At 40.0% G+C, this 22,042-nt stretch overlaps 11 protein-coding genes across 15 annotated transcripts; 9 read left to right on the top strand and 2 right to left on the bottom strand.

Moving 5' to 3' along the window:
- Window positions 1-639: 639 nt before the first annotated feature.
- Window positions 640-1,235, bottom strand: LOC6736983 (larval cuticle protein 65Ag1). Its single transcript, XM_002083794.3, has 2 exons — window positions 996-1,235; window positions 640-925 (listed from the first exon to the last, which is right to left on the bottom strand). Exons 1-2 carry the CDS (start codon window positions 1,115-1,117, stop codon window positions 724-726), a joined length of 324 nt encoding a protein of 107 aa, XP_002083830.1. The 5' UTR covers window positions 1,118-1,235; the 3' UTR covers window positions 640-723.
- A 759-nt stretch (window positions 1,236-1,994) lies between these two features.
- Window positions 1,995-2,633, bottom strand: LOC6736982 (larval cuticle protein 65Ag1). Its single transcript, XM_002083793.4, has 2 exons — window positions 2,405-2,633; window positions 1,995-2,313 (listed from the first exon to the last, which is right to left on the bottom strand). The coding sequence occupies exons 1-2, from the start codon at window positions 2,533-2,535 to the stop codon at window positions 2,118-2,120; spliced, it is 327 nt and encodes a 108-aa protein (XP_002083829.1). The 5' UTR covers window positions 2,536-2,633; the 3' UTR covers window positions 1,995-2,117.
- A 755-nt stretch (window positions 2,634-3,388) lies between these two features.
- Window positions 3,389-3,899, top strand: LOC6736981 (endocuticle structural protein SgAbd-6). Of its 2 annotated transcripts, none has more exons than XM_002083792.3 (2): window positions 3,389-3,569; window positions 3,641-3,899. In XM_002083792.3, the coding sequence occupies exons 1-2, from the start codon at window positions 3,439-3,441 to the stop codon at window positions 3,834-3,836; spliced, it is 327 nt and encodes a 108-aa protein (XP_002083828.1). In that variant the 5' UTR covers window positions 3,389-3,438; the 3' UTR covers window positions 3,837-3,899. The 2 variants fall into 2 exon arrangements, with proteins under 2 accessions (XP_002083828.1, XP_039149633.1); XM_039293699.2 differs by having other exon boundaries at window positions 3,446-3,573.
- Window positions 3,900-5,763: 1,864 nt separating this feature from the next.
- Window positions 5,764-7,761, top strand: LOC6736980 (endocuticle structural protein SgAbd-6). The gene is made up of 2 exons (XM_002083791.4): window positions 5,764-6,055; window positions 6,165-7,761. Exons 1-2 carry the CDS (start codon window positions 5,910-5,912, stop codon window positions 6,352-6,354), a joined length of 336 nt encoding a protein of 111 aa, XP_002083827.1. The 5' UTR covers window positions 5,764-5,909; the 3' UTR covers window positions 6,355-7,761.
- Window positions 7,666-8,188, top strand: LOC6740712 (larval cuticle protein 65Ag1). The gene is made up of 2 exons (XM_002077472.3): window positions 7,666-7,831; window positions 7,892-8,188. Exons 1-2 carry the CDS (start codon window positions 7,725-7,727, stop codon window positions 8,088-8,090), a joined length of 306 nt encoding a protein of 101 aa, XP_002077508.2. The 5' UTR covers window positions 7,666-7,724; the 3' UTR covers window positions 8,091-8,188.
- A 1,071-nt stretch (window positions 8,189-9,259) lies between these two features.
- On the top strand, window positions 9,260-9,894 carry LOC120284720 (larval cuticle protein 65Ag1-like). Its single transcript, XM_039293191.2, has 2 exons — window positions 9,260-9,472; window positions 9,534-9,894. Exons 1-2 carry the CDS (start codon window positions 9,354-9,356, stop codon window positions 9,730-9,732), a joined length of 318 nt encoding a protein of 105 aa, XP_039149125.1. The 5' UTR covers window positions 9,260-9,353; the 3' UTR covers window positions 9,733-9,894.
- An 840-nt stretch (window positions 9,895-10,734) lies between these two features.
- Window positions 10,735-11,368, top strand: LOC6736977 (larval cuticle protein 65Ag1). Its single transcript, XM_016170116.3, has 2 exons — window positions 10,735-10,947; window positions 11,009-11,368. The coding sequence occupies exons 1-2, from the start codon at window positions 10,829-10,831 to the stop codon at window positions 11,205-11,207; spliced, it is 318 nt and encodes a 105-aa protein (XP_016030614.1). The 5' UTR covers window positions 10,735-10,828; the 3' UTR covers window positions 11,208-11,368.
- Window positions 11,369-12,204: 836 nt separating this feature from the next.
- LOC120284721 (larval cuticle protein 65Ag1-like) lies at window positions 12,205-12,777 on the top strand. Its single transcript, XM_039293192.2, has 2 exons — window positions 12,205-12,417; window positions 12,479-12,777. The coding sequence occupies exons 1-2, from the start codon at window positions 12,299-12,301 to the stop codon at window positions 12,675-12,677; spliced, it is 318 nt and encodes a 105-aa protein (XP_039149126.1). The 5' UTR covers window positions 12,205-12,298; the 3' UTR covers window positions 12,678-12,777.
- An 888-nt stretch (window positions 12,778-13,665) lies between these two features.
- On the top strand, window positions 13,666-14,503 carry LOC6736976 (endocuticle structural glycoprotein ABD-5). 2 transcript variants are annotated; one of them, XM_002083787.4, is made up of 2 exons: window positions 13,666-13,861; window positions 14,202-14,503. In XM_002083787.4, exons 1-2 carry the CDS (start codon window positions 13,728-13,730, stop codon window positions 14,386-14,388), a joined length of 321 nt encoding a protein of 106 aa, XP_002083823.1. In that variant the 5' UTR covers window positions 13,666-13,727; the 3' UTR covers window positions 14,389-14,503. The 2 variants fall into 2 exon arrangements, with proteins under 2 accessions (XP_002083823.1, XP_016030613.1); XM_016170117.3 differs by having other exon boundaries at window positions 13,668-13,865.
- A 278-nt stretch (window positions 14,504-14,781) lies between these two features.
- LOC6736975 (larval cuticle protein 65Ag1) lies at window positions 14,782-15,418 on the top strand. Its single transcript, XM_002083786.4, has 2 exons — window positions 14,782-14,994; window positions 15,056-15,418. Exons 1-2 carry the CDS (start codon window positions 14,876-14,878, stop codon window positions 15,252-15,254), a joined length of 318 nt encoding a protein of 105 aa, XP_002083822.1. The 5' UTR covers window positions 14,782-14,875; the 3' UTR covers window positions 15,255-15,418.
- A 1,715-nt stretch (window positions 15,419-17,133) lies between these two features.
- Window positions 17,134-21,722, top strand: LOC6736974 (protein lethal(3)malignant blood neoplasm 1). 3 transcript variants are annotated; one of them, XM_039293189.1, is made up of 7 exons: window positions 17,135-17,430; window positions 17,491-17,599; window positions 19,435-19,578; window positions 19,946-20,113; window positions 20,285-20,740; window positions 20,946-21,008; window positions 21,076-21,722. In XM_039293189.1, exons 1-7 carry the CDS (start codon window positions 17,398-17,400, stop codon window positions 21,606-21,608), a joined length of 1,506 nt encoding a protein of 501 aa, XP_039149123.1. In that variant the 5' UTR covers window positions 17,135-17,397; the 3' UTR covers window positions 21,609-21,722. The 3 variants fall into 3 exon arrangements, with proteins under 3 accessions (XP_039149122.1, XP_039149123.1, XP_016030612.1); XM_039293188.1 differs by having other exon boundaries at window positions 17,134-17,430; window positions 19,946-20,740; XM_016170118.3 differs by lacking the exon at window positions 20,285-20,740 and having other exon boundaries at window positions 17,139-17,430.
- The last annotated feature ends 320 nt before the right edge of the window (window positions 21,723-22,042 follow it).

The following is a 22,042-nucleotide window of genomic DNA, read 5'->3' as shown; positions in this document are numbered from 1 at the left end:
GCGTATCGCAAATGAGTTCTGCTAATATTTATGTAGATCTGATGCGAAAATGAGCGCATCGTTATTTTAGCATTGTTTCCAGTCAAACTGGACCTTATAGCTTCAAACTATTGTCGCCCAACCGGCTGCATTCGAAGGCTGCGTTTTGGCCGGAGATGAAAGGGATGGGTCCACCGGTCGCTGATCTTTGAGCAATCTAGAGCTATTTTTCAATCCACCTTGTATTATTAAAATTTTGCAGAAGAGTTTGGTTATTGCTAATAATGAAAACGGTTTTAGGATTTGTTTATTATTTGACTTCATCTTAGTCAGCATATGTTACCTCTTATGAAGTGCATATTTATGTAGTTTATGGTTTTCGGGCAATGGCCAATGAATTAGGGTCTCTAAATGGGAATTCTTAATAGTGTGCCAATAAGGATGAGAACGTGTAAGTGTTCAATAAATGCCATCAATATTATATGAATCCTGCATGGTTTTTCCCTTCTTTAAGGTTTAAGAAATTATACTTAAGACCTTTTTCATAATATTATCAGACAAAGGAATGACTAGTAATTAACATTTGCGTTAATTAAATATTAAGCAAATCATTAGATTTTTTAGATAGACTTTCACTTTAAATAAATAGAAGGTAATGAGTTCGATTTTTTTGCCGCGTTTATTTAATAATCAACTAGAAACCATTAACATAGAACAGCTCTCGGTTAGCGTATCCGTATCCGCTTAGTTGCCGATGGGCACATTGGGCAGATGGGCACCCTCGGGCTGGAATCCGTTCTCGTCGGCGATGTAGTTGACGGTGTAGGTCTGGCCATCATCGGCCACGAAGGAGTAGGAGCCGCGGACCACTATGGCCTCCTGCTCAGTGCCGACGTTCTTGAGCTGACCCTGCTCCTCGTGCTTCTTGCCGTCGCTGGTCTCCAAACTGTGGGAGAATGGGTATTTAATCCTTGGATAACCCTCGCACTGAGCTGGCCGGAGCTTGATAGACTTACGCAAAGTTGTAGCCCTCGGGCTGGACGTCGGACTCCAGACGCAGGATCTCCGCATCGGGAGCGGGGGCAGCCAGAACAACGGCGAAGAGGGCGGCGAAGACGATGGCAACTGCGCACTTCATGTTTTTTTTGTTTTGGGTAATTTAGCTAAGGATTCGATGGGAACTTGCGACCGAACGGCTAGTCAACGTTACTTGATTTGTGATGTTTATGGCCCTGTCCCGGCGTTTATATAGTCGGATCGGAGGTCGACAATCGAAGAAAAGTTAGTCGAAAATAAAAATGACTAATTACACGCCGAGCACCAAAGCCAACAAATTGGCTTGAAAAACGCACAAAAACATCATGAAAAAATCACAACAACCACACCAAGACGCAAATAATAACGTAAAACAAAAACTTCTAAGGCAAACAAATCGACGCCGTTTTTAGGAAATACCTCATCATCGTCATTTGCATTTTTCGTGAATCAATCAATCCAATCGCTTCCAAGACGAAGACAACGAGCCAAACATTTTTGATAATCCATGGGTATATTCATATTTTGTGGCAGAGTGGGGCGGCTAGCTTGCCCTGCAGCAAAAAAAGCAGCATGTCCAGAAATGGCTGTATCAGGTTTCAGATACATAGTTGACAGTACAAAATTTAAAATTATGCACTTTTTCACTTCCTGAAATCAAAATGGAATAAACTGGATATTTTAGAACATAGAAAATATCTGTTGTGCAAGCAAGTTAAAACCATCGTTACATTCATTATATTATTGTTCATTATAACATTTAAAATATACTACTTGCAGTGTAAATACTGTACAATTTAGCATTTAAGCATAGATATTTTTTAGTCTAATTCCATTAAATTTAAAACAAATGCAGAATATGTATTTTTTGCAAAGATTTTTTAAATATATTTTGAAACTTTCTTTAATTTATGAAACCTCCTAAGCACAACTTCTATAGAACAATGACCTGTCCCAAAATAAAGAGTACACAGTAAGAATTGAAATGAATGATGTTACTTTAATATTATGATGTTCTTCAAGCGAAACTTAGACATAGTTAACACATTTGCGCTGAATTGGAACTTGATTGGCGAATGACTTTCAATCGGATTCCCTGGGATTCACTGAACGGGCCTGGGCAGATGGGCACCCTCGGGCTGGAAGCCGTTCTCATCGGCCAGGTACTGGATGCTGTAGGTCTGACCATCGTCACCCACATAGGCATAGGATCCGCGGACAACAATGGCTTCGTGATCGGTGCCCACGTCCTTCAGCTGGCCTTCCTCCTGATGCGACTTTCCGTCGCTCGTCTCCACGCTAAAGAAAACCAGAAACCGGTTAGCAAACGACCTTGACACAGTGGGAAACCTGGGAATCTGGCCAAATCTGTTGACCGACAACCACTTACGCGAACTTGTAGCCCTCGGGCAGGACATCGCTGTCGAAGCGCAGCACCTGAGCATCCTGCTGGATGGCTGGAGGAGCGGCCAGGGCGCAGGCAAGGATACAGGTGAAGGCGATGGCAATGGTGAACTTCATCTTGCAGCTGGATGTGGCTGATGGGGATTGGGTGGCTCAAGTGATGGGTTCGAGGAGTGTGCAGACAATGCGTGCAATTCTCTCGTCGAGTGGCGAATTTATACTCCTTCGGCCATGTAATGCAATGCGTGTAAGTGGCAATTACGGGAGCAAAAGAAACCGAGACCCAAAAAAAAAAAAGGTGAGAGTGGGAGAAACCAGTTTGTCGTTTTGTTTCCTTTGACCCACACTGGTTACCTAACCAGTTGCTGGATGCTTCGGCTCGGCTTTGGCTGTTTTGCGATTGATTGATTGCCCAGCGACAAGATACACAGATTTCATTTGTCTTTAACAAATTAACCACAAAGTGCGCCCTGCCCAGGCCATGAGTTGCGATAGTTGGTCTTAGAAATAGTCAATAAACTGCGAAATTGGGTCACACCGAATTGGGCTCAAGTGCAGGCGAAATGCTCGGCCTAATAAAAACCTTTTGACATTTGTAACATATAACATAGTTGTTAGTGTTGGGAATTAGAAATAAATGTAATTACTTGTGAGTCCGAGAAAAAATTATTAGCATTTAGAACCCGTTGTTATTTAATTTTGAAACTTTATATGTGGCTGAAGTCTTAGAAATATATGGACAAATATCGCCTGAAGCGAATTTAGAGGGTTAAGGCAACACCATTTGAACTTTTTGGAGCATCTTCGCCGCAAATCGTTTGCTTTCAATTTCATTTCAACTTGATTTGCCAGCTTTTTGGCTACTGCTCGAGTCATTTGGATGTTCGCATTTTATTACACACTCCGTTAATTAGCCGGAGTTTGTGTTGGGCTTAGTATGGATTGCAGGGGGATATATTGTTCGGCCTTTGCGAAATCCGAATTAGTCGCATGCGCGGATCGCCAAAGGACAGGTGACAAATGGCCGGATTAACACTGCTTTTCGGCCTAATCCTGGCCAGCTTCTGCGCGTGCTCCTCAAATGCCGCCGATACTGCCCATATACTGAGATACGATAATGAAATCTTGGACACCGATGGCTATGCCTTCTCGTAAGTAGGTGGTTCAGGGTCAATACCAAGTCGGAAGTTGAAAAAAGTTGCTAACACACGTCTCCCCGTAGATTCGAGACAAGCGATGGTATCTCGCGTGAGGAGAGAGCCACACTGAAAAATCCTGGCACTCCCGAGGAGGCAATCGCCGTCCAGGGCAGCGTCAATTGGGTGGGACCCGATGGTGTCCACTATAAGCTGAACTATCTGGCCGATGAGAACGGTTTTCAGGCTCAGGGCGAACATCTTCCGCAGGTGGAGCACTGATCACGTGATAGGTTTGGACTTTGTTGAAAGAAAAAAATAATAAACACACGCAAAACCACCGAATAGCTAAAATAGGCGGGTAGACAATAGAAATGAAATACATAATAATAAAATATAGACACATAGGTGTATATATCTATATGGCTGGGCATAAATTTTCACCCATCGAAATTGAATTGTATTCTAGGCAGGGAATTTGCATATACATTTGTATCTTCCAAAACCCGTTTGCTCTTCGCGCCTGAATTGTGTGCGGTAATCGACTAGCTTCAATCTCCGATCCCCCGATCTCTGATCTCCAATCTGCGGGAGCTGACCAAACCGGTTCAATAAACGCCAAAAAGCACCCAACAAAGGTTGCCAAAAAGCGAACAACATTTAAAGAAGCCACAATGCTGCCAACGAAAGTGAGAATTCCGGGTAAAAAAGGGCATTTTAAGGCAATTAACCTAAGCTCCTCTCATTTATCAATCGTAAATACAAAATAATCGGTCCTTTCCCAGCCTAGACATATCATTTTACACGGCCGAAAAAATAGTGCGAATTTATACGAATTTTTATGAAAAAAATTATCTTAAAATATGTGGTATTGCAGGCATATATATATATATATATATATATATATATATATATATATATATATATATATATATATATATACTTAAAACTGATGTTTATTTTTTGTATGACTTAAAAGGAACATGGTCTATAAAAAGTTTAGTCTTAAGTGATTCTGTATGCAACTATGCCATTACACTACTTCTTGCTGTGTACCAGTCACAGATATCTGAATGATTTATAATGCCCGAAAATGACCAGCAGTGACATTACGCATACGCCCCGATGTATTGTTGTATTGTAGGGCATACATAGCCCAGCCTTAGTCGGCTGAGCTTGGCTTTTGTTGTCTGGTTAGCTGGTAAAAAATCGTTTTTATTTTATTGACTAAGGTCATCAACCAACACTCGGGCTGCTGACTATGGAGATGGAAACGACGATGATGAGCCGCGTAATCTTGAATCTCTCGTGCCGCATCTTCACTTGAACAGCAAATGCAGCTGACAAGCAATGGCGGTGGAGGTTTTCGTTTCTTTTCGATTCGATTCGTTTCAAGATTTTTGGAGGTTAAATCGCCCTGTTTTAATCGGAAATTGTGTCAGCAGTTAACAGACTTCAGGGCGGAAATGCTTCGATATCACCGAAAAAATTTGCAGATCTGCAGTCGGATAATTCAAGAATTACACTTATGAGGAAATACCAGCTGAAAAAGCGGAGATTAAGTGCTTATATGGTGGCAATTAAATCTCAAGATCATGGGAATTCCTAGATTCCACCAATTGACTTCTTCCCCCCGTTAAGCAAAGAGTTTCCTAAACATATTTTAAGTGGTTGAGTTTTATTCTCTTCCTCACTGCTCACTTCTCTTGGGGTTTTAATTTCCAACCCATTTTGCTTTGTTTCATCTTCGATAATCTTTTTCATCACAATTTGTTGATAAGTGCAAACATAGCCATTGACCTATTGCCATAGATCCAAATGTATATATGTCTGTGCACTTGTAGACAAACACGCGCATTGACCAAATATTTGTTTTTTGTTGGGGGCCCAAACATTTCATTATCACTTGCCCCATCATCTTCAGCTACGATTTTACTTTCAGCTCCCGTGGCGTGGCAATTGAGATGAGATTCGAGCGCACATCAAACGCTTAATGGTCTTTAAATTATTTTTTTTTGGCTTGTTCAATTAAAAGCTTAAGATACTCACGCTGCCATACAGTTGCCTTCAATTATATGCGTATGGGTAGATAATTGTGTTAGCATTTGAGGTGTTTGTTATGGGCCACCTAAACTTCACGGATCACATAAGTGTGTGTAAATGAGCGTGTGTGTCGGACTCGCAGCACTTGGAGTTTTGGCCCGGCCAGTTATAAATAGCTCAACACTCATTACAGTTAGCCACATTACTCGTTAGTGCCTAATTGTGATAACTACCGGAGCGTGCAGTGCCCACTGAAATCCAAACTTAGCCAGGACCTTTTGAAAAGTCTCTACCAGATCAATCCAACTAAACATGCAGTCCTCCAGCATCTTTGTCCTGGCCATTTGCGCCTTCGCTCTGCTCTCCTCCATTAGGGCTGCTCCTCTGGACGACTCCCAACATGCCACCATCCTGAGATACGACAACGACAACATTGGCACTGATGGCTACAACTTCGGGTGAGTAACAAGGACAATGCGCGGGCTATTTCCAAGGATTGGAACTTTATGTACCCTCGCCTTCCTAAAGGAAGAAGCCATTGAAATGAGTTAATTATCTGGATTTTAGGTACGAGACTAGTGATGGAGTCACCCGCCAGGAGCAGGCTGAGCTGAAGAACGCTGGCACCGACCAGGAGGCGCTCAGTGTGCGCGGCTCCGTCAGCTGGGTGGCTCCCGACGGCCAGACCTACACCCTGCACTACATTGCCGATGAGAACGGTTTCCAGCCCCAGGGCGACCATCTGCCCCACAACTAAGTATTTCCCCTTGGTGTAGTCAGTATCGAAAGCAGTATTTCTTTATGTTGTAAAAAAAATCAGGGTTTTAAAGTATTTTAATGTTCATATTTCATTATTATAACATAGTTGATATCAATACATAAATAACTCAATCGTATTGTTTGATTATTAGATTATCAAAATGAAATGCCAGTCTTCAGCTAGTCTGTTAGGATTTTTTGCGATCATAAAGTGAAATGAGTTCGATCGTCCCTTGAACCCGGATCAAAAGATGTTCACTATGCTAAATTTAATATTTACAGAAGGGCTCTTTCAATGAAATGAAAAGTATGACGCAAGAGATGGAAGAACAGGGTGCCTGTTCTCCTCACATTTTCCATACGCACCGTTGAACGTCGAAATGCGGTGTGTGTCTCGTCTTGGCTCGTCTCGTCTGGCTACTTTGCCTGGACGGCCTTCGGTTGGCAGAAACCTGCAAATTTTTGGCACAGCCAAACATGTTTGGGTTTTTGTTGTCTTTGTAATTAATACATAATTAAAGTGGCGCATATTGAAAAATGTGCGAGGGATCTGGCCACAAATGAAAACGAAGTTTTGAAGGTTAATTTCAGGCGTTGATTTAAATTTCATGCGATGCTAATGAAATTTGGAAGACACCTTCCAAAAACAACATACAGCATACAGAGAGCCAAACGGCCAAATTAATATGCATGATATAAAAAGCGACAATGATCAAACTAGTTTTGGAATGAGACGATTGGCCGCATTGACCGATCTTTAAGCTGCTGACGTAGTTGCCATGCCCAATTTTAAGTTGAACACACTTTGGCTCATGCCTTCTTGATTTACATACTTATTGTTGTTGATGTACAGAACTATTGGCTGATATGCTCAAAGAAGTTCTAAATATACATACGTATGTGAATCGAACTGGACTCATTGCTATTTACCGATTGATATATTTAGGAAGGGATGTGAAAATGAAGTTAAATAATAAAAAGGGCTACACATTTGAATTTGTCTAAGAATTGCTTAATTTTATGGTCATTGTTAGTGGTGAACTAGCCAATTAGCAGAACTATCTTGCCTGACGACTATTTATTTCAAGTCATACCAGCTTGATAAGATGCATAATATATGTGCAGGTACATTAATTCGATAAACCCGATGAAGCATCTCATTATAGTTTTGCAATTTCCAAATGCGCTCCCATTTAATTCGCGCAGCTAAACAAAATGACATAAATTGTATATGAGATATGCAAGCTTTTGTGGCTTGACTGCGTCTTGAATTAGTTTGCTAGTTAAGTATAAAAGTTTTCATCCTGCACTCGATCGATATCATTCGCATCGAACTCTTCGAGATCTGCAAGCCAGCCATAATTCAACATGAAATTCCTGATCGTTTTCGTAGCCCTCTTCGCTTTCGCTTTGGCTAACGATGCCCAAATTCTTAACTATGAATCCGATGTTGGACCCGAAAAATTCGATTATAAGTAAGTAGAATGCCAGCTGCCTCAGAATAATGTCTAACTGATTCCAAACCTTCGTATTAGCTATGAGACCAGCGACGGCCAGGCGGCTAGCGCTAAGGGAGAGTTGAGATACCCTAACACCGACCACGAGTCCCTCGCTGTCCAGGGATCCTACCGCTTTGTTGCCGATGATGGCCAGACCTACGAAGTCAAGTATGTCGCCGATGAGAACGGATTCCAGCCCCAGGGTGCCCATCTGCCCGTTGCCCCCGTGGCTTAAGCTATCCAAAGAGATCGTTAATATTGTTTTACTGAAAAATCCTTCAATTATTAATAAAACCTCAACAGATTGATTAAAAATACATAAGCACATGAAAATGTTCGTTTTGAAACTTTGGTTTCGGAAAAATAATTTAACAATTGTAACTTCTCCTAACGAAGTTTTCAGAATGCTTTTTAATGTAATCATTTCGCAACAAGTCAATATTTATGCAAAATAAGTAACTAAAAAACCAAATTTCGAATCGTACATAGTTTCCACATATTTATGGCTGAGCTGTGAGGTGGGGACGCCAAGTGAGCCTGCGATCCACGGTCAGCCCTAAGTACTTGGGTGTGGCTAAATTAGGGATGGTGTCTCCGTTTAGAGAGACTGGATGGCATTCTCCTCAGCGAGAAAGTGAAAGTGGATTATGCAAATTTTTCTGCGTTCACTACGAGGTTCCAGCTTTGCATCCTAGGGCCTATTGAATCCAGATAATTTTGGATGATGGCTGTGGCTGTGACAGTCGGCGAGACAAGTCGGCGGAACATTCGCCGGGACAGTCCAAGGACACTGCCTTGTGCTACTCCGGCTCTAATGGGAATAGGCGAGCTTATTAAGCTTCCACTTACAATACTCTACTCTCCGGGTAGGATTCGAGACGGCACGGAATTATTTCTTCGCTTCGAATGCTTCCAGTGAAATTTTTCGGCCGATCCGTGGGATTTTCTTAAGCCAACCTGGTGATCAGGGATCATTCTGGCGTATCCCGCTGACTCTCCCGCCGACTTTACCCGCCGACTGTCCAGCCGACTATTAAATGTTATAATAATTGAGTAATTAAATTAATGAATGGATGGTTACTGAATTATATTGAAAAATTAGTTGAAAAGCATTTACTGACCCATTTAATTTCTACGTGAGATCTAAGCTTTTATTTTCTACTTGTGAGATTGCCATCTATTGATAAGATTTCCTTGTTTCTCATGTGGATCTTAATAACAGCCAAGTATTTTTGCTAGTAACAACTGACTTAGTAAAACGAATTTGACCAATTTGCCTAAACTTGTTTATTTGCATTTTGTGTTAGGCTTTTAGCCTTTCAAAGATAGGCCGTACTCAATAATATAAATTTTTCACATTATGTTTTGACTAATTTGTATGCGTTCAGCATAATCGAGAGGTTGTCCAACTATTTAAGACGCGACCTGGCCAACAGAGAGCATCATTCGTCGCAAACTGTTCGATAACCGCAGATTCAAACACCAAACAACAATCACCATGAAATTCCTGATTGTCTTCGTCGCCCTCTTCGCCGTGGCTCTGGCTGCTCCTGCCGCTCAGGAAGCCGAAATCGAGGTTCTTAAATCCGACGTTGGACCCGAATCATTCAAATACGAGTAAGTTGCCTATCAGAAATGACCCAAGAGGATACCTAGTTGACACTGACTTCCTTCTTAGATGGAAAACCTCCGATGGACAGGCCGCTGAAGCCGAAGGTAAGCTGAATAACGTTGGATCTGAGAACGAGGCTATCGCTGTCCGTGGATCCTACCGCTTCGTTGGTGATGATGGTCAGACCTACGAGGTTCAGTACATCGCCGATGAGAACGGATTCCAGCCCCAGGGTGCTCATCTGCCCGTTGCCCCTGTGGCCTAAGTAAAATTGATTTGGCCTTTAGCAATTTTAAAGCCACACTATCCAACTCCTTGTTAATATCCCCAGACATTACCAAACCGTTCCTATCCCTGTTTTCGAAGGACGGGAACTAAGTCAACCAGCACCACTTGTTAAAAAATTAAAGGAATTTAATTACCTGAACTTATGTGTGTTTGCTTTCATAAAATGCATAATTATTTTATTTCTCAGCAGAAGTCGAAATTAAGTAGGGGAATATATTGGGAAGGTCGTAGCCGAAAAAGAACCGACTGAGTATAGAAACTGGTCACAGCGTGTATACTATACGTGACCCCTTATAACCAAACCTGCACGATTAAAAGTTTGTAACATACTCTGATATTTGAAGAAGCTAAGAATATTCCACGCTTGTTGGATTGTTGACTGATATTTTCTATTAATAATTAATGTATATACCAACAGTAGTGTACACAAACAAGCATTTGCTGAGGGTTTTACTTATTCAAACATTAGATGATAATATGAGAAATGACAATGGCAAAATCATTTTGGCGTGTCCCGCTGACTCTCCCGCCGACTTGTCCCGCCGACTGTCCAGCCGACTGTCCAGCCGACTGTCCCGCTGACTGTCCTGCCAAATGTTAAATGTTATAATAATTGAGTAATTAAATTAATGAATAGATGGTCACTGAATTATATTGAAAAATTAGTTGAAAAGCATTTACAGACCCATTTAATTTCTACGTGAGATCTAAGCTTTTATTTTCTGCTTGTGAGATTGCCATCTATTGATAAGATTTCCTTGTTTCTCATGTGGATATTAATAACACCGAGTATTTTTGCTAGTAACAACTGACTTAGTGAAACGAATTTGACCAATTTGCCTAAACTTGTTAATTTGCATTTTGTGCCAGGCTTTTAGCCTTTCAAAGATAATATAAATAAGATAATAAAATCAATAATATAAATTTTTCACATTATGTTTTGACTACTTTGTATGCGTTTAGCATAATCGAGAGGTTGTCCAACTATTTAAGACGCGACCTGGCCAACAGAGAGCATCATTCGTCGCAAACTGTTCGATAACCGCAGATTCAAACACCAAACAACAATCACCATGAAATTCCTGATTGTCTTCGTCGCCCTCTTCGCCGTGGCTCTGGCTGCTCCTGCCGCTCAGGAAGCCGAAATCGAGGTTCTTAAATCCGACGTTGGACCCGAATCATTCAAATACGAGTAAGTTGCCTATCAGAAATGACCCAAGAGGATACCTAGTTGACACTGACTTCCTTCTTAGATGGAAAACCTCCGATGGACAGGCCGCTGAAGCCGAAGGTAAGCTGAATAACGTTGGATCTGAGAACGAGGCTATCGCTGTCCGTGGATCCTACCGCTTCGTTGGTGATGATGGTCAGACCTACGAGGTTCAGTACATCGCCGATGAGAACGGATTCCAGCCCCAGGGTGCTCATCTGCCCGTTGCCCCTGTGGCCTAAGTAAAATTGATTTGGCCTTTAGCAATTTTAAAGCCACACTATCCAACTCCTTGTTAATATCCCCAGACATTACCAAACCGTTCCTATCCCTGTTTTCGAAGGATGGGAAAAAAGTCAACCAGCACCACTTGTTAAAAATTAAAGGAATTTAATTACCTGAACTTATGTGTGTTTGCTTTCATAAAATGCATAATTATTTTATTTCTCAGAAGAAGTCAAAATTAAGTAGGGGAATTGGGAATGTCGTAGCCGAAAAAGAACCGACTGAGTATAGAAACTGGTCACAGCGTGTATACTATACGTGACCTCTTATAACCAAACCTGCACGATTAAAAGTTTGTAACATACTCTGATATTTGAAGAAGCTAAGAATATTCCACGCTTGTTGGATTGTTGACTGATATTTTCTATTAATAATTAATGTATATACCAACAGTAGTGTACACAAACAAGCATTTGCTGAGGGTTTTACTTATTCAAACATTAGATGATAATATGAGAAATGACAATGGCAAAATCATTTTGGCGTGTCCCGCTGACTCTCCCGCCGACTTGTCCCGCCGACTGTCCAGCCGACTGTCCAGCCGACTGTCCCGCTGACTGTCCTGCCAAATGTTAAATGTTATAATAATTGAGTAATTAAATTAATGAATAGATGGTCACTGAATTATATTGAAAAATTAGTTGAAAAGCATTTACAGACCCATTTAATTTCTACGTGAGATCTAAGCTTTTATTTTCTGCTTGTGAGATTGCCATCTATTGATAAGATTTCCTTGTTTCTCATGTGGATATTAATAACACCGAGTATTTTTGCTAGTAACAACTGACTTAGTGAAACGAATTTGACCAATTTGCCTAAACTTGTTAATTTGCATTTTGTGCCAGGCTTTTAGCCTTTCAAAGATAATATAAATAAGATAATAAAATCAATAATATAAATTTTTCACATTATGTTTTGACTACTTTGTATGCGTTTAGCATAATCGAGAGGTTGTCCAACTATTTAAGACGCGACCTGGCCAACAGAGAGCATCATTCGTCGCAAACTGTTCGATAACCGCAGATTCAAACACCAAACAACAATCACCATGAAATTCCTGATTGTCTTCGTCGCCCTCTTCGCCGTGGCTCTGGCTGCTCCTGCCGATCAGGAAGCCGAAATCGTGGTTCTTAAATCCGACGTTGGACCCGAATCATTCAAATACGAGTAAGTTGCCTATCAGAAATGACCCAAGAGGATACCTAGTTGACACTGACTTCCTTCTTAGATGGAAAACCTCCGATGGACAGGCCGCTGAAGCCGAAGGTAAACTGAATAACGTTGGATCTGAGAACGAGGCTATCGCTGTCCGTGGATCCTACCGCTTCGTTGGTGATGATGGTCAGACCTACGAGGTTCAGTACATCGCCGATGAGAACGGATTCCAGCCCCAGGGTGCTCATCTGCCCGTTGCCCCTGTGGCCTAAGTAAAATTGATTTGGCCTTTAGCAATTTTAAAGCCACACTATCCAACTCCTTGTTAATATCCCCAGACATTACCAAACCGTTCCTATCCCTGTTTTCGAAGGACGGGAACTAAGTCAACCAGCACCACTTGTTAAAAATTAAAGGAATTTAATTACCTGAACTTATGTGTGTTTGCTTTCATAAAATGCATAATTATTTTATTTCTCAGAAGAAGTCAAAATTAAGTAGGGGAATTGGGAATGTCGTAGCCGAAAAAGAACCGACTGAGTATAGAAACTGGTCACAGCGTGTATACTATACGTGACCCCTTATAACCAAACCTGCACGATTAAAAGTTTGTAACATACTCTGATATTTGAAGAAGCTAAGAATATTCCACGCTTGTTGGATTGTTGACTGATATTTTCTATTAATAATTAATGTATATACCAACAGTAGTGTACACAAACAGGCATTTGCTGAGGCTTTTACTTATTCAAACATTAGATGATAATATGAGAAATGACAATGGCAAAATCACAATGCACAATAATACAAAGTTAAAATACAGAACCTAATGCATCTCGACTAGAAGACATCGTTTAAGCCTGAGTCTGTTTATGTTTTATATGTATATAGCAAATGGTGATCATTCACTGTTTTGTATACAAATTTTCACCATTCTATCTGTTTGTTTCAAACAAACATGTTCACGATTAGCTTAATTAACCAATAAGATTTGAGAATTTAAAGGTGATGGCAAGGCGTCATTCTGTCTATCAAATGGCTGTCGACAAGGTAATTGCATACATTACCTTCCGTTGGATATACCTGCATGCACGATTAGTGCAGGGTACTTAGAGTGTTAATCTGTAATTAAAATGTGTTTTATTGAATGTTAGCATTATAGCTGATTTCTTTATTTTTAATTTGTTTTATTATTTTGCATTTTTCACCGATGAGGACATAATCCAGAGATTTCGTATAAAAGGGCATCAGACGATCGCATCGCAGTTCAGTAAAGTGCAGCTTGGTGTGACGGAGACTCTGAAAAACTAATTCTTTCCGCAATGCAATCGACTTTCATGTGGCTGGTAGCCTTCATGGCAATTGGGATCTGTTTGGCCTTTCCCGCTGGTGAGGATGCCCAGGCGGAGACCATCAAACTGGAGAGCGAGAACACGGGCGATAAATATTCCTTTGCGTAGGTATTGCCCATAAATGATTTTTACATAAGGCATTTCATTTAAAAAAATTGTTAACCATAAAACTGAGTTACTAGTTTGCGTAGAAACGGCTTGAGTTGATTTGACGAAATGGATGTATATAAATATATACATATAAACTTTATTTGGTTGCACATGTCTCCCTCATTGCGTTGCAAACTTCTGACTGATATCATAGGTATAACCCTCTGCAAGGGTAAAATTAAAGAGCGTAGCTTTAAAATGCTTAATTGTAACAGATGTTAAATTATTTTAAGTTCCTACATACAAATTCAATCAATTATTAATTTATTAAAAACAATTAACATCGAATTCCAGCTATGAGACGAGCAACGGAATCTCACGCACTGAGACCGGTGAGGTGAAACCTGGAGCCGGCGAAGAGGATGGGTCCTTGTCTGTGCAGGGATCGACCAGCTGGTCAGCTCCAGATGGCAAAAAATACGAGATTAGTTTCACGGCCGACGAGACTGGCTACCATCCCAAGTTCAGGCTGGTAGCCTAGGAGATACCTGGATGTATAATGATTCCGGATTCTAATAATTAAGTTGATTTTATCCAATGTAAAAGATTCGTAGAATTAGAAAAGTATATAGAAACAAATTTATATATTTGAGAAAGCGCCCGAGTTTTATTGACGTCACTAAGATTGGCTGGATTTTTAGAAATATAATATATGCTCAATGAATTGTAAAAAATTTGAATAATGAAATATTTATGAACGCGATTCTTTTTGGCCTATAGTGTAATTTAAATTTTATATTAGGCCTTTTAATGCTCCTACTTCAAACGAAAATGAAATCCGAACCAGACATTTCACATTAACATTGATTTTGCTCATTATGGCTTGTACCCGTTTGACTAGTTCGGCCGCGCTTTGAATAATCGCCAAGAGTGTGCCATCTATAAAAGGGTTTACGCGGCCGTCCATAGTTACCATTCGACTTGAACTGTTCGATAGCCGCAGATCCAAACACCAAACAACAATCACCATGAAATTCCTGATTGTCTTCGTCGCCCTCTTCGCCGTGGCTCTGGCTGCTCCTGCCGCTCAGGACGCCGAAATCGTGCGCAGTAATTCCGACGTTGGAGCCGAATCATTCAAATACGAGTAAGTTGCCTATCAGAAATGACCCAAAAGGATACCTAGTTGACACTGACTTCCTTCTTAGCTGGGAAATCTCCGATGGACAGGCCGCTGAAGCCGAAGGTAAGCTGAATAACGTTGGATCTGAGAACGAGGCTCTCTCTGTCCATGGATCCTACCGCTTCGTTGCTGATGATGGTGTGACCTACGAGGTTAAATACATCGCCGATGAGAACGGATTCCAGCCCCAGGGTGCTCATCTGCCCGTTGCCCCCGTGGCCTAATTGAAGTTGTTGCATACACCGTAAGCACCTTTAAAGCCCACCAGTCCTGCAAAACTCTTTGTTATCTTCCCCAACACTTACCTACTTCCGGTTTCCCTTTTTAAAGGGAAAGAATCCTTAGTTACAGAACGCAGTTTGTTGAATATTAAAGAATGTAGATTTTATATGAATTCGTTTTATTTTAAATGTGTTTTTCACTCAAAAGGTCGGATTAAAAAAATATCTTTTTTGAATGCGATTATTTGGAAATATGTTTTTAAGTTGTTCAGATAAAAAGAACTAGATTCTTATGGCGAACAACGGACCTATTTAAAGGTTTTTGTTTTCAATAAACAATTCTTAAATAGATTCTTATGGCGAACAACGGACCTATTTAAAGGTTTTTGTTTTCAATAAACGATTCTTAAATAGTGTAGAATTGGTACATTGAAAGAATTGGTATTTTTTTCTTTTAAAAAATTTTAAAATAAAAAAAAATTTTTTTTAAATTTATATACAATTTCTTATTTTATATATTAATACTATAACGGCTATTATTCCCGGTCATCTTCAGTCTTTATTAGGTGTTCTTAAAATATGAACATTATTAAAAAGAAAAAGTTTTTCGGCCCTTGTAAAAATATTAAAAAAAGAATATTTTTTTGCCTATTTTTTAGTTTTTCTTTACCAGCCGTTTTATCGGCATTAGTCTTGAAAGACGGAAACAAGGGTTTAGTGTTTAGGGTTTTAACCGAAACCACGCATGCCTTAATAAAATAAAAACAAAAAGTTCTCCTAAATGCATAGTCGGCTTTACGGATTAAAACTTTTTTGTTTAATTTTAAAAAGCTCTTTAGCTTACTTTCAGGCTATAGCTATTCAGATTGCACTGAAATCGAATGACTTAGGCAACGAACTTATTTAATCCCTTGTATACTTTTGTGGGCTAAATGCTAATGACTAGTATCTTCGCGACGCGTCTCTTAAGACTTGCATCATTTATGCTCGTATTGAAAGACAACTGTTATAGCAATTAATATGCAAATTTTAGCATACAACATCAGTCATTGCCGAACTTGACAACAATATTTCAATTACAATTGGCTTCCAGTATCCGGCAGAAGATAAGCTCACTGCTGATTGCCGATCGATGAAAATAGAGAAGTGCAAACATCTTCCTCATTGCATTCGAATTTGCTCATCAAGCAGGTCAAGTGCCTGGCTGTTGATGAGACTCAACAAGTTGGATTGCAAATACATTGGAGTCGATTAATTATTAACAAATAGAAATCGGCATTAATTACCGTTCAGCCCTGATCGCCGATTTTAAAGACCAATCTAAAATGTTATTAAATTTCAATGCAATTAGAGTCTGAAACATATTTGTGAGAAGCTATTACTAATAAATTAGACCATTCTAAATTTAATCTTGTACACTTTCTTTCACAATTGCATTTTTTTGGATCTATATTTACTTAAATATAAAAAATATCTAATAACGACTTTTGTATGCACTTTAGTAGAAATCAATCTACAAATAAATCAATCCGGATCAAAAATACTCAGGAAGTCTAGCAATAAAAGCCAAAAAGACTATTTACCAAAACTAATTTAGCTTTTGTATAAAAATATCGACGATGCAAATTACTTAGTATTTCAGAACTAGCTGACAAGCAGTTTAAATAATCAAATAAATAACTTTTCAAACTGCATGAAATTTTAAATTATAAGCGCAGGCTTGGCTGAGGCTCAATAGATGTGATGCGATTTGGCCAATGCTACCAGCTATGCGGTCCGACTTGGCGAAATACACAACGTGGAGAAGGCAGAGATTCGCACGCACACTTGGCCAACGAGCAGCGGCAGGTTCTCGTCCGCCTCTAATGTTTTATAATGTTTACCTAATATTATTAACATTGTCAATTCGCTGCCGAACATCGTGGGGTGTGTTTCATTCTATGGCGCTTGCTCCGAGCCGATAATCTAGCCGTGAGAAACGCGTCTTTCCGTCCGTTTGAAATCTAAATATTTATAATCGCGTATTTGTATTAAAATATAAACGCCCGTTTATTTATGCGTTTTTGTGTGAGCGCTGCCAGTTTATAATAGGGCGCGAAAATAAAATAAATTTGTGACCGATTTAAATAAATATTACATTTCCAAAATGAGCCTAAAATTTATGGCGTTTGCCTGTGCTGTAAGTGCTTAAGTATGATCCCAACTCTGAACCTGTCCATTCATTGAGTTCCCTTTAAAGCTGCTGCTCTTGTGTACCTTGGCCCATGTCCTGTCGGCCGCGACCACAGTGCGTCCCTACAAGTTCGGCTTCACCATCGACGAGCAGCAGCATCGGGCGGAGAAGAGAGGTGAGCTGGTTGAGCTAGCAAATGACGCTAATTAAACCATTAGCATATCTTGACTACTGTGCGTCGATTTATTGACACCGAAACCGAAATATGTAAATAGATGATGCGTCATCTCGAGAGTCGTTAGGAGCAGATGCACAAATGCAGCGCCATCCAGCAGCTGGCAGCCAGCATTAGCCAAAAAGAGCCATAACTTTTGACTTTTGAGCCGGAGTGCGAGTGGCGGCTTGTGCAATGCCACACAATACACGTTTGATGGGTGCACGGTGCACCTGAGCGACAGGTCACCAGCAATTGAAATATTGAAATACCAGCCTCCGATGGCAATTAGCGGAATCTTCACAAACACATATGGCCGGGGGTTCATCTCTGAAGTCCATTGTGTAGTGTCCAAATGGCATGCATGGTCGTTATGATTTTTATTTCCATGCTGAATCGGTGATAAAGTTTTCAGAAAATCGAAAACGAAACGTGGCCGATTTGCATAACATGTAGACTCTTTCGAATACACAAATGTTTGGCTTATTTATGGTTTTTCTTTCTTTGGCTAATGCTAATTTCAAAAGATCAGCCACATTTCAATATTTATAAGTATAATTCTGGCATATAAAATGCCAGAGTTGAGCCAAAAATTTTGGATTACGTTCATATTAACAAACAAATTCAGGAACTCGTTGTGCATGCAAAATGACATTTGTTTGTTGTATAACTATTCAAAGGAGAATGAACGGTATCCTAACAAAAACGATTTCGGCATCTTTGATTTAAATATTGAACGATCTATTGATCAACATCAGATTTTTGAAGTCTAGCTTACGGGGCATTACTTCAGAGCTATAACAAGTAACTTTAAATTGAACATACTAGAAAGAAACGTGTTGTCACTTACAATATATTTACTTGTATTTTACTATTGGTTACATAATTTAAATTTTTTTCTAACCAAATACTATTTGAATTTGTACTTGCCTTCTTTATAAATAGTCTCTTGATTAAAAACAATAGGTTTTTAGAACGTGTAGTGTAAAATAATTAATTGGGAATAAAACTGTACCAATAGTTATTAGTCTTTTAATTTTGGTTAAGTAATTTAATTTTTATTACCCATTAAAATGTATGTTAATTTTATGGTTGGTTTTTTATTAGTGTTAATTTTATAACCAGAAAATGATAGTCTTAATTTATATTGATACGAGTTTAATAGTTTTCATTATTTAGCCCAGTTCATTGAACAATTTTAACTCAAATTAATCACGACAAAAGAATAAATTACAATAAAGAATTATTTTCAAACCTCGTCGAAATCGATCGAGACAAATGGGAAAGTGACACGAAGCCAAATTTGAATTAAACCTAAAACAAACAAGCGAAAGCCAATTGATGCAAACCGTTAAAACTTGTTGGCCAGTATTGTGGAAACCAGTTTCCAGACACAAAGGCCACAAGCCAGAATTTCAAATGAGAACATTTTGGTGGGTGGCTGGACAGGATGCTTCGGTGAGAGTCGCACCTCTTTCAGACCATCCACAGATTATTAATTCATCAGATTAATAAATTCATCTCAACATAGGAATGTTTCTTACGTAGGAAGCTGTCTAACATAACAATGCAAGGTGATGGGGGTGTGTGGTGCGGTTGCTGGGTTTTAAGAAACCAGCTCACAAGTTATGATCGCCATTATCGATACAGTTTATTAGATCTTAATCTTTATGGGCCTGCTCGGGGCTGGTTATCAAACAAATTAAAAATCACATATCGGCGTAAAATTCGCATTCATATTCAAAATGAACACAAAATCTTTTTGGCCAAATCTCATCTTGTTTCCCGACTCACAGATGAACGCGGCATTATCATGGGCGAGTTTGGGTTCATCACCGCCGATGGTATCTATCACGTGACGGTCTATGCCACCGACGAGGAGGGCAAATTCCGGATAATCTCCATGAAGAGCTATCCTTACGCGGGTCCAGTTGGTCCAAGTGAGTATTCACGGAATTCTTGACCGATTACCTATGACAGCACTAAAATATATGCTTTTGGCCTGATAATATTATTTATTAATTCAAATCATAAGCCCGGTTGAAATCAAACTTCCATTCAGATTATTTCCTTTAAAGTCATACTGGTTTTCGAGCTACGTGGTGTTCTAAATATAACCAATAGCTTTTGATTTGATAAGATTAATCTTAACTAGTTAAATATGTTTTGGCTCAATAATGAACTTTTGTTTCTAAATTTAATACACATTAATTGGACATTCATACTGACACTTCTTACAGAGGATTACAATGATATAGGTGATCAAGGCCAACTTTTGAATTATTTGTAATATTATTAACTTCCCAGAAAGTGTTCCTGTGACAACGACTCCAAAGGTCCTGCTTCCTGCAGCTCCGGTGGCTCTGCCCAAGTACAACTTCAACTCGGAGGCCTGTTCCGGTTGTTTCCTGAAAAAGTCCCCTCCCAAGACGGAAATCCGCACACTTTCACAGCCATTGGCTCCCATTCAACCAGGTAAGCCCGATGGCTCTTCAGACATCGGCCTGAATGTGCAGTTGCCCTTCCGGGAATCCATTGCACAGACTGTGGCAAGTCGTCTTGGTTTGCTCCAAGATGCAGTGCAAACTTCCAACACAAACACGAAAGCACCAAACACTAAAACAATCGAACTTGGTCTCAACTTAGCAATGAACACATACTACACAACAAAGAATGCTGTAACCGGACATGTGAGCACGCAGACCTCCAATTCGCAATCTCCGAGTGCCAACACAAAGATCGACTACAATGTGGGTGTGGTCGAGAAGGCTTCACCGCCGGTTTATCCGCCATTGAACATCCGGTTAGACGAGGACGTTATAAGACAAGCTATTACATATGCCAACAGGATACCTGGCTCTGTGCCCTTGGCCAATCAGCCGCTTGTTGAGCCCTCATTGGTGCCAGCGAGTCAAGTGAAAATCTTCGCTGCAGATGGAAATGCAAAGGTTCCACTTGCCAGTAACATTCAATCCGTAGCACAGCATCCGAACGCGGGCCTTAAACACATTAATAGATCGGGAGTTTCTTCTGCGAAAACATTGGCCAATTCGAAGACAAGACCCCCACACTCACTAAACCCACACCAAACACCTCTTTTGAGTAAGCCAAGGCGGGGACTTATAATTAATTTATTATTTATAAATTTATTTAGTATTAAATGTCATTACGAAATGCACTGCTTACTGAATACTTAAGCCATCTAGCGGAACCATTATGCACTAAGATCGTACACTGCCTACACGATTTATAAACTATTTTAGATAATGGTATATGTCTCTACTAATACCCTTGGGATTTTTATTAGGTGCAGCAACCGGCCCGGGAATTTCTGGAGTAACAGCGAATACACCAACCGGAAGTGCACCCTGTAAGTGATAAGAGGAAATTATCCTCTTAAACAAGAAGAAGTAATAACAAATTGTTAACAAATTTAGCAAATGGTGGAAGCATCGCGGCGGGTAGGGCGCCTGGTAATCCACAAGCTGGCGGATCTGGAGGCATTCTCGGTGTGGGAGCTCCAGGAGGAAGAAAAGTCTCGGGTGGTGGAATTGGTTCTGGAAGCGGCCTTGTAGGAGTCTCTGGAGGAAGCAAAGCCTCAGGAATCGGCGGTGCAATTGGACCTGAGAGTGGAATTGGAGGAGGTACTACTGGCAGCAAAACTTCAGGATTTGGCGGAGGAAGTGGGTCTGGCGGTGGAAGTGCATCAAGTGCAACGGGTGATTTGTACAAATTCAAGTACATCCTGGACTACAATGGACACGAGGAGACCGGCGGTCGCAATGGTGACAAACAGGGTAGCTACTTCGCCATCGGCGAAGATGCAGTGCAGCGGACCATTGAGTACATTGCGAACGAGTTTGGATTCCAGCCCCACGTCAGCTGGCGGAAATTGGACGCCAAGGAGGCGCTGCCCGAGGAGAATTCACTGAAGCACTACGAGTTTAAATGGTTTAATCAGGAACAGTAATGATACGGTGATTTTCCGGTGGATTATTCCAAGACTAGGGTAGGCACCTCTTTTCCCCATGTTGTACATAACAATTTTTGGTTAATTTCGAATAAATACAACGTTAACAGAAAAGTGTAGTTTTTTTTTTTTTTTTTTTGAATTGGGTTTTATTTTGTTGAAAGTTTTTGCCTTAAATTAACTAAATTCTTAGAGGGTTTCGGTGTGTGGGCATCGCTGATGTTCGTTTTATATTTGTTTTCGCATCGTAAAGTTTACATTCAGAATTTAAAATTGTATACACTTAGATCGTTAACGATTAGTTCGCCTTTTGTCGTTTTCCGATTTGGTAAATACACATAGTTACACACATTTAAATTTTTTATATATTTTCCTCGTATTATTATAGTTAAACTTGGACTTAAATTTAGAATGTTTTCTTTTTTACACACAAA

This window comes from Drosophila simulans, chromosome 3L, assembly GCF_016746395.2.
Source record: "Drosophila simulans strain w501 chromosome 3L, Prin_Dsim_3.1, whole genome shotgun sequence".
Classification (NCBI taxonomy): domain Eukaryota; kingdom Metazoa; phylum Arthropoda; class Insecta; order Diptera; family Drosophilidae; genus Drosophila; species Drosophila simulans.
This window is presented reverse-complemented; position numbering and strand designations above follow the sequence as displayed.